The sequence below is a fragment of the Drosophila serrata genome, unplaced genomic scaffold, assembly GCF_035046125.1.
Source record: "Drosophila serrata isolate PLE 108 unplaced genomic scaffold, ASM3504612v1 contig_302, whole genome shotgun sequence".
Classification (NCBI taxonomy): Eukaryota; Metazoa; Arthropoda; class Insecta; order Diptera; family Drosophilidae; genus Drosophila; species Drosophila serrata.
In genome coordinates this window covers 492,257-504,604 of record NW_028257200.1, presented here as the reverse complement: position 1 = coordinate 504,604, position 12,348 = coordinate 492,257, and the positions used below count along the sequence as shown (strand labels likewise).

Below are 12,348 nucleotides of genomic sequence, written 5' to 3'. Positions count from 1 at the left end.
GCACACCCCGAAGTAGCAATCGCTGCAGTGAACTCAATAACAATGGACCGGTTAATTGAATTGCCTAAGCCAGAAATGGTTTCTGGTCGGGTCTTTTGAATGCGTGGGCTGTCGACTGACCAACTCAGATCAAGGTTGCTATAATAGGGAATAATGTCCCGGACTTTAATTGTATCGATTTCATTTGAATTCCATTTGCGGCATTGTTCCAAACGGTGGTTTATATGGTTTTTTGGAAAGTACACAGAGAAAAGGTATTTTTCCACTGACAAGGTTAGAAGAGATTGATAGCTAAAGATTACAACACTTACCACAAGTTCACTTGAAATATTTTTTTTTGTTTGCTTGTTTTATAAACTACTCACATCTTAAACTTTATTCATTGCTAAAAATACAATTTACACGCACATAAAAATAGTCAAACAACTTTAAACAACTAAACGACTTAGCCACTAACATACATTTACATGTACATATAGGTATATATCATACATGTATCTAGCCAAGGAAAATAGAAATACAAGTGCTGAGAAATAAGGTAAAGATATAAATAAACATAAGATACAAGATACATCACTCTAAGACTTGGGCTTTCGACTGCGACTGGGCGTGGTTCTCAGGGGACGCCTTGTACTGGTCACCGGATTACTAGGAGTTGTTGTTGTTGTTGTTGTAGAGGGTGTTGGTGTTGGTGGTGTAGTGGTTGTTGTGGTTGTTGTGGTTTGCCTGGCAATCGGACGCTCTCGATAAACACACATAAGCTCATCAGCCGCATCGGGACAATCAATATGCTAACGAAAAGTATAGGAATTTTAAACAGAGAACTTTAAGTTGGTCAAAGGAATAGAAAAAATATTGATAAATGAAAAAAAATATATATAAATTGTTATTAAACTCACAAAGTAAAGTAATTTATGATTGTAGTTCCCTTAAAGGTTTTGATAATATATTATAAACTTCTTAGGCAAAACTTCAAAGTAGATGTCAATATTCAAACCTCATATTTCCCTTAAATTGCAATTCTTTCTTTTAATACTTGACCAACTTAATTGCTATATATTATCCTAAATATAAACCTTAATAAATCTGTAAAAATTCAAAGTTAATCTCACCTTATCACACAATTGACTGACTGTAATGCACTTGCCACTCAAACACCTGAGTTCGTGGGGCAAACATCCACCTGGAGCTGTGACCACTTCTATTGGACTGGCCTCTGTTGTGGGTGGCTCAGGTGTGGTTGTACTTGTGGTGGTACTGGTGGTGGTACTGGTGGTGCTAGTAACTCTCTCCCTCTCCCGTTGGTATGCCAATGCAGAGCCAGGAATAGCGCTGGCCGTTCGTCCAGGAGGAGTGGTGACTGTGGTCACACTAAACTTGACCGAAGTGCGATTCGATCTCTGGGAATATTTGAATTTGGTCTCCGAATCACTGGTCATCATAATCTCTTTGCTGTCGCGAAAGTTGACTGGAGAGATTTATACAAAAATTAAGATTTAACAAGTAAAAACTAGGATTTGTTCAGGATATTTAATAAAATTATAAAGTAATATATTACACAAGTTGACTTACCAAACCCCTTGGGTCCCCCAGAAGATTCTTCAGCACTGGCATTTACCGGAGGAGCTGGTGCTGCCACCTGATGTATCTGAAACTTGGTCTCTGTTCCTGCATCCTCATCGGTGGTGGCTGTTATATAGGTATATAGCTTATCATTTGTCTGATTCGGTGATAGGAAACTGGCATAGGAAAACACTCTCGGAAAGGCATTAAGTTCAGCCTCATCAAAGGGCGCCGCATCCCCAGAACCATAATCATCGCAATCCTCCTCATCACTGCCATCAAAGCAATCCAAATTAAGATCACAGCGTAGATTTTCGGGAATACATTTCTCATTTGAACGACAGCGGAATTCTTCCTCCTCGCAAACCAAACACTGCTCATCTTCATCCTCGCCACCCAAGCAATCCTTAATCTTATCACACTGCCAGTTTTGGGGAATGCAGCTGCCATCATGGCATTGGAATTCATTGCCATAGCAATGATCCCTTCTCCTGGTAGGATCCTCACACTTGTGACTCTCATGGGCATCGGGATACAGGCTGCAGTCGAAGAGTTCACTTAGGACATCTGAGTTGGCAATAGCCACCGAACAGGCCTCAAAAATTGCTAGGAAAATGAAGAGAAAGTATAATATAAAAAATATTTCAATTACATATATTAATAACTGAAATATTTATGCTATAAAATTATTTATAAAATGTATTTCTATTGTTTAACTACTCACCCTTGCAAATCCTTCGGCATGGTGGCAGCTGTCCTATGTGCGAAGGTCGACACTCTGGCTCCAGGGCGGCGCACACAAACTCCGCCGTTCTTGCCGAGCAATTGGAACGGATGAGGTCCTCGTAGATTACCAAAGTGGCCGAATCCCGCGGTGTGGCTCCCTCCCGATTGTAGGTCAAATCATAGTCCAGGACACCCTGGCACATGGGCAACATGGTCGACTGGCAGCCACTGTCCGTGCTGGAGGGTGTGGTGGTGAAGGTCATTGCCTGAGTGGGACGTCCACTGGCCGAAGAGGGAGGTGGAAGCGTAGGTGATACCCGGGTCAAAGGCTGCTCATTACCAGCAGGGGTAGCCTGAGGCTTAGGCAGTAACTGAAAAGGTGGTATTAATTGTTTGAACTTAGTTTCAAAAACCTCCCTAAAGATCTTACATCTTTGAGCAACTGCAACATTCTCTTATCCTGTTCGATGGGCACCCCAAAGCTATTCTGGTGGCCAGAGGTGAAACGTATGCTATCCGCTGGTAACAAGGTGTCATCATAGTCACCATCACCCTCCTCTGGAAAACCCTGCTCATCCTCATCGAATGTTAACTCAGGCAACTCAGTGGTTTGCTCCTCATCCACTGCCTTGAGTCGTGTTGTCTCCTGTGGCGTTCGCTCCGTGCTGCCGGTGGTTTCCTCATCCCACAACTCATGGCTGTTGGAACTCGTGGATGTCAGAGTTGCCTCATAACGACGCTGCAGGAACTTGGCTCTAGCCACGCTCACATCGTGCAGCCAAAGACAGTAGGTGATCAGTCCAAAGAAAAGCAGGACACTGGCCACAAAGATAATGGGCCATCGTAGATATTTCCAGCGGCATGCACGTTGGGCATACCCCAAAAGCATCCAGGGTGTTGGCTTCTCCAGATTATCCATCTTTCCATTTAGATAATAATTTGCAGTCAGTGGATACTTGTAGCGGCGAACTTGAAGTTCCGCCAGGGTTTCGGGACTTCCCAGCATTCCAATGCGATATTTCTGGGTCTCACTCCAGCACGATTCGCCCGAGGTGCGGGAGTAGTCATCTCCGTGATCTCTAACCGATCCACCACCACTATCATCATCATCATCACCGATTGTCTGCACTGTGATGTTCAGGCCATGGGGATATTTGGTCGGCTGACGCCTCAATCCGGTGACTGATGGGGTTTCATTTGCAATTACCTCCAGCTGCTTCTGTTCATCCATTATAGTTTTCCTCCAAAATGTCAATTGCCAAAAGCTACAGAGAGGGAAAATAATAGATAATAGATCTGTAGAGCTATGGAAAATTTAAAGCCTGCTGTTTGGTTTTACAGAAATTATATAAAATTACATTACAACATTATTGTGAAATAGATTGAGTGGAATTTAACTGAAGACCACTATAAACGTTTCTCTATATATTTTTTTCTTACATACATTATTTGTAAACATTTGAAGTTATAAAATACAGTATCAAGACCTTTTTCCTATTACGTTTATTTATTTATAGAAGAATTAAAAAAAGATAAATATCAGTAGTGTTTATTTTACATTGAATTTACAAAATGAATTCAAGAAAATGGGCAAAAAATTAAGAAGAAGAATGACAACACTTATTTTTGTTAATTTTAAATAATTTATACAGGAATTTCGGAATCTATTTTAATAGTTACTCCTTTTTTTAGAAAAAGAAATAGCAGCAGGGGTTTTTTTCCTATACTTTTAATGACTAATTAAGTTCAACAAAACCCCTTAAAAATTGTCTAAAAATGTCAAAGTAATTCTGATTTTTCATCCTTTTTTCCCTCAGTGTTCCCTTCCTTTTGCATTTGCCACCGTTATATAACCGCAGGTAATTGCTGTTGTCTAACCGATTTCCTAGATTTCCTCTTCAATAGATTAGGGCTATGGGGCTCCTCTCTCACTATCTCCGGAAAAAATTCAGATTTGCGAAAGGCAATCGAATTGCAAATGAAAATGAAAGTGCGCCGTTTGCCTGTCAATATGCATCTTGGCATTTCCACAATTTTTAAGTGGAAAGTTGTCACCCAACAACTGTGATCTTCAATCTGCCGCTGCATCAATTAAGCCTTCATTAAGTCCTCTCTAAAAATAAATTACAAAATTAACAAAAAAAAAAGAGAAGACCGCAAAAACCGCGTTCATCTTTAGCGAATTAAGAAGCAGCTGCTGCAATTTTCTTTGGATTTTCCCAAGCCATCAGTGGTGATAAATAATCTCATCCCATACGTTCACCAGAAGCCCCCCGAAAAGTATTGGCCAATAGTTTAGAAAAATTGAAATGCGAATTGCATTGGGCAAGAGATGGCCAGCAAAGTGGCTTCTGCTGCAGTCAACATCGCATAAGGTTGCAAATATACATATATACATATATGTACCGAAAAACCAAGAAAAGCAAAACTTGTTAGCCGGAAAAACGAAGAGCAAAGCGAAACAAGCGAAACAACGGCAATAATAGCTGAAAGTCAGCTGCTGCTGTATTTGGCCAAAAAAAACGAAGAATAGATGCCCTGGGAGAGGTTATTATAAATGGCCGGTACACTAAGGCCAAGAATATGCCACAAAATTGGCAACTCATATCCATTAAATAGATCTCTTGTGAGGCAATATTTAATAATTGATCAAGTAGTTTATTTAAGTCAAAGAAAAGCTAATATAATGATGCTGATTTTAATAATATTATTTATAGACACTTTATATTGGGTTATTACAAGATCTTGCTATTATTTTTCCTCAAACTGAAGTTAAGATCTCTCGAAACCTCGCTTCGTGAGTTCACGATGATCCCCTTTGCTTAAGATGTTATGTATTTTGTGTAACTACAACTTTATACCCTTTTTTCACCTGGACCTGGATTGGCATTACGATGCGATGAGCTAAAGTCGCTTGAGCTTGGCGGCCACAGTTGGCTGAGTGTCGAGTGCCAAAGTATTTTTTGTTTGTTATTTTTTCTTTGGCTGAGAGACAACAACCAACTCCAGCTGGGGGATTTGCTCCTCATGGCTCCAACTGCTCCAAACTGCTGCCCAACTGGTGCTAGTGACCTTTTCACTTTTGTTTTCGTTTGCCAAGTTGCAAGTAACCAAGTTTTCTGAAGTTTTCATGCTACCTCAAGTGTTGCGGCTTCTTTTCGTGGAAGCCGAAGGAGGCGGAGATTTTGCGGCCTATTAATGGGTAGCAAAAGGCACAGAGAGAAAATGTAGAAAAAGAAAATGGGATTGGGAAATCAGTTACTAAGAGTTCTTTTCGGAGTTAAGGGAATTTTCGTAGCAATTTTCTGACTAGAAATTTATCAAATTGAATAGATTAAGAGTTTATATTATAATTTCTTCTATTATTCTACTAATTTTCCTCATATTTTTCCCTGTGCAACTCAACGTCTGCTTAGACGTTCGTTGCTCGATTAATGAGCTGCAGTCCGGCGGCACTCAACTCTTGCCTCTTCAACTCCTCCTCAGGTGTGCAAAATCCGTAGCTCATGTTTTTCTTTCTTTTATTTTATTTTGGCCAGGTTATTAAGAGTTTTGCTGGCGGCTTTAAAAGATTTCGCTAAGGTCAGTTGAACGTCGGAAAATGCCGGCCAAGTGAGCAATCGACAGAAAGGTCATAACAGCAATTGACAGAGTGCTGTGAAGAACCTTGCTTTAGGGTCGGATCCCAGGGTGTAACCAAATATCACGACTTTTGTAAGCTTGAGGTTAGTCTTAAATGTCTGCGGTAAATTTTGGAGTAAGGTAACGACAGATGAGCATGGCAGTTGTCTTTTTTTATTGTTTTTGTGTGGGAAATGAGGTAATCTAAGGGGCATTTACCGGTGGTTCCAGCTTCACGATCGCCGTCACGCACCTATCTAGATCTTTGGCAACCTGTCTAATTAGTAACTGTAACTGCAATTTTGATATCTAAGCGTCAGTATCTGCTAGTCGGAGTACTTCCAGGCATTGTTCAATAGCTGGTTTTTGGCCAGCCATTAGAACACCTTTGAGCAACGCCATGCCTCAATGACCGGCACTGTACTTGAAAGGAACTACCTCTCCCTCTGTCTATCTCTATGTGTAGTGCAATCTTCAATCGGTTAAGCATACATATTTATGGGTTACACAACACGATTTCATTTGAGTTTGGAGTTGGTCATTATAACACGAGAACGAGAGGGAGACTAGCTCTTATAATCATATATAATAATTGTAATTATAATAGTTATGTTAATCAATTTAATTTGGTTTCATCATCAATTATTAAGCTAGTAAATTGAACTAAACATGTTCTGTTTTTCTAACTGATGGCTTATCTAATCACTGTAATAAATACTTAACATGTTCTTTTTATAATAAAAACTTTTAAATACTTCATTATGTTTTATATTTATAATATTATGACCTAAATAACATCTGCATTTAGACTACTGATTGATTATTGTTTTTATTTAAATAGTTTAATTGAATAAAACTTAATTCATTTGTAGCTTCCTAAAGAGTTAAACATTAACTAAATTAGTTTGGTAGCTTCCCAATGAGTTAAACATTAACTAAATTAATTTGTTGCTTCCTAATTTGTTAATGATTTCCATAAGAAGCAGAACTAATGATTGATGACTTTTTAATATACTTTTTATACCCTTGCAATAATTAACTATAAGCAGTAAGTAACTCTGATTAGTAATTAACTATGAGCAGATACTAACTATGATTAGCAAGTATCTAAGACCAGTAAGTATGTATGTATGATCAGTTACTAACTTTGAACACTAATAAACAATGACTTGCAACTTTTGTAACAAAACACATTTCTGAGACTTGGCCGGTAGCAGCCACTTCGTTCCGGGGATGTTAGAACTAGTTGAGAATCATATGAACAAGTGTGCGAGATTCGTTTTGGGACAAAGAGCAAGCTATTTGAATGAAACTATGGAGTTTTTCTTCTATATAATTTTACTAGTATACAATTCGGAACATGGCAGATCGGTGGACTATATATACTATATATATATATATATATTCCAAAGGAACAATCAGAAAATTTTAAGAAAAAACAATTATAACTTTTCCAGTTTTCAACAGATTTTCATTAATTTTAATATATATTGCCAATATATATTAATCTAGAATTTTGTGTAAAACGGTGAATGTAAAACTGTAAATATAAAATGTATAGCTGAATGAAATGGAATCAGGCTTTATTGTATTGATTTTTAAGATAAATAATAAATCTTAATAAATTCTTAGTGATCGAATTTAGGACGTGCTGAAGTTAGCTTCCTTTTTTTTTGTTAATAAAGTAAATCTGTATCTAAAGATGATAAATTATGAAACTTAAACCTTCGAGAAGAGAATTGTGTCCTTAAACTAATTATATATAATTTAAAATTCTCCCATCTATTCTGCTTTTTATTTATTATGAAATTCTAAATTATTTTAAACAAGAAATGTGAATTTTTCGTAGTGCATGCCCCGCATTCCTGATCAGTTAAATTGCATTGAAACATTGCAGCATCCACTGGCAAATGCCAGCTTATAAGTTAAGTCATTTTGTGGCTACGAACGGGCAAACTGCAAACTGCAACTGCTGCTCAAAAGTTATTTTGTACAAATAAATTGTTTATGCTTTTCGATTTTATTTTTGTTCGGCACTCTAGAGGTACGTGCCTTGCGATGTTATTCTGTGCGAGGTGAGCCGGCGTCTCTCTGACCAGTTGCAAGCAAACTCAACCTGAAGCTGAAGTTGAACCTGAAGCTCTAGCTGAAGTTGAATCTGAATCCAAATCGGACTCCAAAGTCTAAATAAAAAACGCGGAGGCCAGCTGCTGCTGTTAGCGGGTGGATTATGGCAGGTAGACACGGCGATTATGGCCTTACATGATCATGCCAACCTGCTACAGTTTGGTCAATAAAGATTTTCTGACTCACAATGCTATATAGTTCGAGTACATATTAGGGGGCAGAACTGAAGATCAAGAGGAGCTTGGCTGAGTTATGAGTCGTGTTCGGGTCGAGGTGGACTGGACTGGACTGATTAAATAGATGGCTATCCAGCAGATTCTGTTCGATTAAGCAATCGATCAACTTGGCTGACATTTCAAACAGATCGTGGGTGGATAAAGGCTCGTTTCTCGCCAATTCAATTGACTTTTTTGATCTATGGATAGAGCTCATTATCGCATAAGAAACATTAATTACATTTGCAAAGGCATTCTTTTGCTTGCAAAAAAAATGATCAGTCATGGTTTTGCGAATTCTCTTTTCCGATTTATTTATTGCCAACTGATTGATCGCATTGTGAGCTTGATGTTTATTGAGTTAAGGTTCGATTCAAAGAATATTTTATAGCGTATAATTACTAAAATGTATTGTGTTTCTGGTGTGGTCATAATAATCCTTGGAACTGGTGTAATTATTTGGTGTGGAAATCATCAGTACCGTTTACTTCTAAATATAATATCATAATTATGAGTTGGCTTATTTTTTACTTATTTTACTTTATTACTTTTCATAACTAAGAATTACAGATTTGTTAAGCTCAATTATTGTAAGTTAAATTAAATAAATCCTAAGAATTAAGGCTTTAGCTCTGCTTAATATTTATTATTATACTTTGACCTTCACTAACTCTCAACTTAGCTCAAAGATATATATTTAAACTACTGATTTTATTACTTATATATAACTACTCATTCTCTTGGGGTTAATAACATTTCTTGCTTCTGGCATCATTTTTTATCAAGCCCAAGTGAATTGAATTATAAAATGAACAATTTATTTCCCACAAATATATATCTTCAGATATATAATCAAATATCTTCAACCGTAAAAACTACTTTATAATCACTTTAGAACTTCCAATGATCAGACAGTGATGATGTCAGAGAACTTCTTCGTTCGTTAAGATTATTATATTAATCTTCAGATTTCTTGGCTTCACTGAACTTTGAAATGATCTCACAGAGTTAATGATCTTCAAGACACCTCAAAAGACGAAACAAGAAGTATTTACAACCCGTTGATATTTACGCACATTTAAAGATCAAATTTATACTCTCTCGTTGCATTTAAATCTTAAAACTTTAAACTAAATCTGCATGTCATTGCTGCAATTATTCCATCAATCAGGCCTTTTGAATGATGTTTTCAGCATTTGCTTAGTCATTGGTAAATTCTTGTTTGCACCTGTGTGTCTATCTCTATCTGCGTGTCTTTAACCATTTCAATAAATTTGTAATTAAAGCAGCTACCAGATTTTCCGATCTCTATTTCACACCACTGAAACATAGACAGACACAAATTGGATGATGATTGTAACTCACACGAGAACCGCACTTTTGTCACTTTTCCACGCTTTTCGGATTCACTTTTTGCGGTCGAGATATTATTTAATATTATTATTATTATGTTGTTTGTTGTTTATTTTTTTTTGCAGAGCAACCGCGAATATTTATGGAGATGTGAGAATGTACTCGACATTCGTGTTATGTTAATCAATGTTGATTGCAACTATTTCGCTTGTGTATATGTTTTTTTTTCTCCCTCTTCATTAAAAGTGCAAACTTCAAAATTAATTAAATTGACTTTGGCTGGGTTTGTACATTGCAATTTGGACTTGTTGCACTATAATTACCAGCTTTATAATTTGCATAAAAATTTCGTTTGGCAAGCATTTGTCGAGCCAGTTGTGTGTGTGGGAGGTTTTTTTTTTTTGTTTATAACTTCTTCCTTTCTGTTTTAAAGTCTGGCACTAAATCAATCAATCCATCAATCACTCACTCACTCACACTTGAAATGGGATAATTTTATGCTTTTTGCAATAATTGCAAACTAAAAAAACTCACTTTAAACACTTGATGTGCTGGGATTTTTGAGTGTTTTATGTTTTTAGGAACGCGCAACCGTCTTGAAGTAAGCCGCATCCGCGCGATCGGCTGCCAAAAAACCGACTGAAAGACAGAGTCTTTGCTGAAGAAGCCGAAAACCCCGAAGAGCTTCTCTTTTTGGATTCTTCTAAGACACAAGCTCACCTCACCTCAGCTCGGTTTGGCTCTCGGTTTCGATTTGATTTCGCTTTCAAGCTCAGCTCCATGGATCGAGTCTCCAGCGCCGGCACCTCAGGTTTTTTCGCTCTTAAATCCGGTTTTAAAACTCTCTTACGAGTCTCTTTTTTTTGTATTTGGAGTCATTGGTTCACTGTGTCGCCTGTTGGGGTTTTTATTTTTTTAAATATATTTTTTACTCATGTTTTTTATCTATTCTTCAGCCAATATTTTAATGGCTCTTGCAACGTGACGTTTAAGTTATGATGAGATCGTTTTGTCTGACTTTTATGCTGTCAGTCGCCGGTTGTGTGTTTGCGGAATGAAGCGTGCCCAGAGGCTCTAAAGAATGTCGTCGTTGTAACGTTAAAGTTGTGACAAAGAAATATATATGTACTATATATATGTCATTACTAGAGTTTTCCTGCTGAGTCTTTTCCTATGGGTTGAGGTTTCTGCAATTGGCTTATGGAAATTGCATGTACATGTGGGTGACAACTGGCTTGAAGTGGGTTAAGTGGAAGCAGCAGATGAGTCATGGGATGCCAAAAGTGGCAAAAGTCAAGACAACAAGTCCATAATGGGTAGAGGTTAATGCACTTGGTTTAAGTGTAAAAAAAAAGATGTAAAAACTAAACTAATGCTGAATATTTATGATTATTTTAGGGGCTATAAATATTGTAAAGCTAAAATGGTAGCAACTAAAGTTATAATTTTACAGAAACTCCATTTTTTTTTAGTAATTTTAAATATCCTAGAATATTAATTCCATAACGAGAAACTAAAATTAATATGAAAAACAAATAATAACAGATTTAAAATATAAAAATCTTTTGCTATTTACAGAATATATCAACTTCTCCCCTTTTACATTATTTTCCTAGTTGAAAAACTACATAAATTATTTACTACTACATTTTCTTTATTTACAACAAATACTTCAATTAACCAAAACTTTGCATATATGTTATTCCCACATCTAAGCTCTAATTATAGCTATCCACTTCCCTAAAGGTAAGAAAAGCCCTAACCTTGAAGTGGAACCAATTAAAAAGTCAGCTATTAATTAGTATTCTGATTACACTCACACCAACTATTGACCTTCTTTTGCGAATCCAATCCCCAAAAGCCCCTTGAGCTATTAGATCATTTAGTGGTCTCTGCGTGTACAATGGCATGACGCAGAAAAATAACAAAATAAAATAAATACTAAGTACAAAGAGAAGGAAAAAAAACAACACACAGCATTGCCCAATGCATTTTGCGGCATCCACATGTGGCAGGTACAAAAATAACAAAAAATAAATAAATAAAAATAACAAATCCTGGCAATTCACTCCCACCAACAAGTCAGCTGTTTTGAGCCATGGCTTTTTGGCCCGCACTCGATGTCCGCGGACAAGTGCGCTATAATTGGCCTGGCCCGAACGACTTCGTTGGCCAATTGCAATTCCTGCGGCGAGGCAAACAACGGTGAACACAGAGAGAAAATGTTAGAAAGAAGAATTCTTAAGAATTTCTTACTATTTAAATTATGAAAATATTAAAAATAGATATATATATCGTATAATTATTTATTATATTAAATATAGGATAAATAAAAGAAGATTCCTGAAGCTAATTTTATATAATACATGTTTTTACAACTTAATTGGTTCTAAATGTTTATATTTTTTTCTGTCTTGTAGTTTGTAAATTAATAATAATAAAACTTAAAATAATTATTATGATTTTTATGATAAATAAAGTTGAAATAGCTTAACACTTTAAAGATCTAACTTAGGAATAATGCCCTGAGTACGTATATTTAGTATTTATGTAGATATTTAGACATTTGTTTATATTATTTATACCTAGGTCAGGTTTGTTTAATATTATTAATGCTTTTATGAACTTAATAAATTAAATTTAAAATTTGAATCTGAAAACAATCTCCTTATCCAAAACCTAAATTTGTATCTAAAAACAATCTTAAGACTCAGTTCCATATTAATTTTAAGACATTCAAATA

General features: G+C 36.4%; 2 protein-coding genes across 2 annotated transcripts in view; one reads left to right on the top strand and one right to left on the bottom strand.

Moving 5' to 3' along the window:
* Positions 1-12,348, top strand: part of RapGAP1 (Rap GTPase activating protein 1) — a 181,261-nt gene that overhangs the window by 34,578 nt on the left and 134,335 nt on the right. The window lies entirely within an intron of this gene.
* LOC110180316 (uncharacterized) lies at positions 525-10,658 on the bottom strand. The gene is made up of 6 exons (XM_020947972.2): positions 10,326-10,658; positions 2,720-3,554; positions 2,288-2,660; positions 1,573-2,169; positions 1,113-1,468; positions 525-791 (listed from the first exon to the last, which is right to left on the bottom strand). Exons 1-6 carry the CDS (start codon positions 10,385-10,387, stop codon positions 579-581), a joined length of 2,436 nt encoding a protein of 811 aa, XP_020803631.2. The 5' UTR covers positions 10,388-10,658; the 3' UTR covers positions 525-578.

Excerpts from the sequence above, each read along its gene's own strand:
- LOC110180316 (XM_020947972.2), bottom strand. The coding sequence starts at position 10,387 with ATGGAGCTGAGCTTGAAAGCGAAATCAAATCGAAACCGAGAGCCAAAC. Across the intron at positions 2,661-2,719 it reads TGTTGCAGTTGCTCAAAGAT|TTACTGCCTAAGCCTCAGGC; the intron begins GTAAGATCTTTA and ends CCACCTTTTCAG. Across the intron at positions 1,469-1,572 it reads TGGGGGACCCAAGGGGTTTG|TCAACTTTCGCGACAGCAAA; the intron begins GTAAGTCAACTT and ends AAATCTCTCCAG.